This window comes from Manacus vitellinus, unplaced genomic scaffold, assembly GCF_001715985.3.
Source record: "Manacus vitellinus isolate BGI_N305 unplaced genomic scaffold, ASM171598v3 scaffold_32_pilon, whole genome shotgun sequence".
NCBI lineage: Eukaryota > Metazoa > Chordata > Aves > Passeriformes > Pipridae > Manacus > Manacus vitellinus.
The window spans coordinates 3,242,603-3,245,751 of record NW_021940460.1 but is presented as its reverse complement, the minus strand read 5'-3'; the positions used below and the strand labels follow the sequence as shown (position 1 = coordinate 3,245,751).

General features: G+C 56.0%; 1 protein-coding gene across 1 annotated transcript in view; it reads right to left on the bottom strand.

The window, feature by feature from the left end:
• Positions 1–1,293: 1,293 nt before the first annotated feature.
• BUD23 (BUD23 rRNA methyltransferase and ribosome maturation factor) overlaps positions 1,294–3,149 on the bottom strand; it is a 3,815-nt gene continuing 1,959 nt past the window's right edge. Inside the window, exons 5-7 of the mRNA XM_029961319.1 lie at positions 2,887–2,945; positions 1,804–1,893; positions 1,294–1,679 (exon numbers count right to left, since the gene is read on the bottom strand). Coding sequence (XP_029817179.1) covers positions 1,625–1,679; positions 1,804–1,893; positions 2,887–2,945 — 204 coding nt within the window. The 3' untranslated portion in view covers positions 1,294–1,624. The remainder of the gene's footprint in view (positions 1,680–1,803; positions 1,894–2,886; positions 2,946–3,149) is intronic.

Here is a 3,149-nt window from a genome sequence, read left to right as displayed (position 1 = left end):
TGCAGCTCCCTGCCACGGCTGCCTGTGCTTGCTCTGCCGGGCCAGCGAGAGCCTCGGGCCCCTCCTCCGGGAAGCAATAACACTGGGCAGGCAGGAAAATCCTCCTCGCAGGCTCCCGCCGTGCAGCTACGCCCACTGCTAGCACAAGGTGACTTTTTTTTTTCTTCCAAGCAGCGGCTTTTATGGCACATGCTCACCTGACATCAGGGCTGTGGCACCCCCGTCAAGGCACAAGAGGAATTCTGGTCCTTGCTCCTTCCTTGTTGGCACCACCACTGCCAGCAGCCCCTCAGCAGCAGGAGCCGGGCGGGGGCAGTCTGGGCCGCTGGCACTTTGCTGGGATCCTGCAGGCCGTGGCACAGCCAGGCTCCGAGGCGAGGGAGGCGAGGAGCAGGCTGCCACTGCTGCCCCACAGGCAGGCTCACACTGTCCTCGCTGTGAGGGGAGGGTGTTTTGGTGCAATAATTACCCCTGCACTACGGGAAGCCCCCGTTCAGTTCCTTTTTACCTACCTGTTGTTGCATGTACAGACCAAATCACCAAGTGTGGTTGTGCTTTGGGAAGACATTTCACTTTTTTCTTTCCAACCTCCCAACCTCCGCCCGCTTGTCCTTTGGGTTCCACCACCTCTGTTCCAAGTGCCACCTGCCCTCCCCGCGCCGGGAGCGTGTCGATGCAGTATTCCACGAGCAGTGTGGGGCACGCACAGCTTGCACTCGAACTGGGGATTGGTTTTTTTTGTAATTAATGTACTTGAAGGCTTTCCGAGCCCCCCGTGGAGTTGTACTGTTGCTGTACTGTGAGCTAAGTGTCCTTGTTTTCTATGTGGATCTTGACCCTGGCTTGCTCTGTCTCACTGGGCTGGATGACACTGTATGTTGCCTCTTTTCTCCTTCCCCCTTTTCCCTCCCTGCTAGCCTCCCTTTCTTCTCCCAAAGCTTTGGGTGCAAAACAGCTTCCCATTTTGTGGAATTTTTATGTAGAATAAACATTTGTAACTGTAAAGCTCTGGCTGGCACCTCTCTGTTTCAGGGGAAGGGAAGAGGTGACAGGGTACAGGCAGCCCCAGTACTCTGGGAGCATCAAAGCAAACAGGATGCCAAGCACCCTCGAGAGCAATGCCCCCAGGAATAACACTTCTGCCAGGAGGAAGCTTTGCCTTCATGGGATCCACAGCTTTACAGTACCTGACTCCCTACCTGCAGACAGAGAGGAAGGTGGCAGGGAACTAGGTGCCATATTCCCAGTACTCCCCAGCACGGAAGCAGGACACAGGAGACCAGCAAACACCTCCAACTCATTGACTCTTTAGTGAGGAGGCTGGATATCATGTCCTGGCTGACCTGGAGCTCAGCTGGCTTGCTGCACTCAGGAAGGTAAGTGACAGCACTGCAGACACCAAGTGGCCAGAGCACTGTCTGCCACTCCCACCTTCAGCAGGCAAGAAGGGCTGGAACCTTTGCAGTTGGCTGTTGGGCAGCACCTGAGCCAGTTTACACCATCAAGAGCCACAATGATCTGTCCCAGCAAGTCCCAGGCCTGGGGTGCCCACCTGTGCCATCCACAGGAGGCTTGCTGGAGGCACCCACATGCCACCTTCCAGAGCAGCAGCGTCCAGAGCAATTCAGAAGCGAGGGCGGCGCTTCCGACCCGTGTATTTCGTGTCTGCTCGCACCTCCCTGTGGGGAAAAGCAGGGAGCAGCTCAGCACCACCCACAGGTCACCTGGGGGGGGAAGGGAGAGGGGTTGGGGCAGGAGTTTGGACAGGTGACAGCAGGCCAGACCAGCCTCAGCTGAACTCACTTGCCCTGTCGTCGTCTACGCTCCTTCTTCTCCAGGATCCAGTCCCGGCTTTTCTTCACAGACTTGCCCTTGATGTTTTTGAACCGTGTCCTATGGAGAAAGCAGACAGCAGCTGGAGAGGAACTGAGCTGTGGGGGCACAGTTCTCTGCCCCAGAGGACTGTCACCCAGAACTGGGTCACAAAAGCAGCGAGTTCCCCTCCCACCAGCCTTGGATGAGAAGCTCAGACAGCTGTGGGGCAGATGCCAAATGGTCCAGCTCCAGAAAGCTGGGGAAGAAGGTTGCTTCCAGCCCAGGCTCTGAGCTGAGGGATATTGACCCTTTACAGACTGCAGCAGGCCCCCTGTGCCATACCTGACACACCAGCAGCACGCTGGGCTCTGGGATCTTGGGGGATTACGGACTCAAGCGCAACCACCTTCCCCTTGCCTGCCCTACTCCAAACAAGAAGGCAAAGTCTCTGGCTTCCCAAAAATTTCCCAGTTCTGCTACTGCCCTCCAAGACGAGGTACCCCTCGGACTAAGTGAGCAGAGAACAGCAGTGTAAGAGGTAGGAAAACATGGTAGCCACAAGCTCCTGGCAACCACGACGACTTTCCTCTGGTTTTTATTCTCTGTCTCTCCCACTGGCTGCAAGAGGGGCTCCTCCCTGCACCACTGCCATGGGAGGAGACCTGGACAGCAGGAGAAACCCCTCAGGCCACAGCTAAGCAGAGCCAAGCAAAGAACTGGACAGCAGGAAAAAGGGAACACCAGGATTCAGGCAAGGCAGCCTGCCTCCATGCTTGGCATTACCATCCCTGTAAATATTCCCACTTCCACACCACTGGTCCCAGCTGGAGAGCCCAGTGCTGGACAGAAAGCACCAACAGCCCCATGGCAGAGCCCTCCAAACTAACCAGTTCTGCTCCCTGTGTCTGGGCCCTTGGGGAAGATAAAGCAGTGCCCACCTGGGCTGCCAAAGGTTCTCCCAGTCCCTCCCCTCCCGTTATGTCTCACATGGCAGCACTATGGTCCCCAGTAAAACCCAGCTTTTCCCACTCCTTGCTGAGGAAAACCTGCAGCTTCACCCCCACACAATACCTCTCATTGGTGAACTTTGCCTGGTGCAGCTCTTCATCAGCACCCTCTGTACCAAGGCCCTGGAAAGCAAAACTGGGAAGTTGTGCTCTCCTCTGGAGCAGACACAGCTGACAGCCATACCATCGGAATTAAGGGGAACACAGGGATTTGCAAGGGGAAGGAGTGGAGCAGGAACAAACTGGTCTTCCAGAAATTGTACCAAAGAAAGCACAAGTCAGGGGAATAGTTTTAAGCTGAAAGAGGGCAGGGCTAGATTGGATACT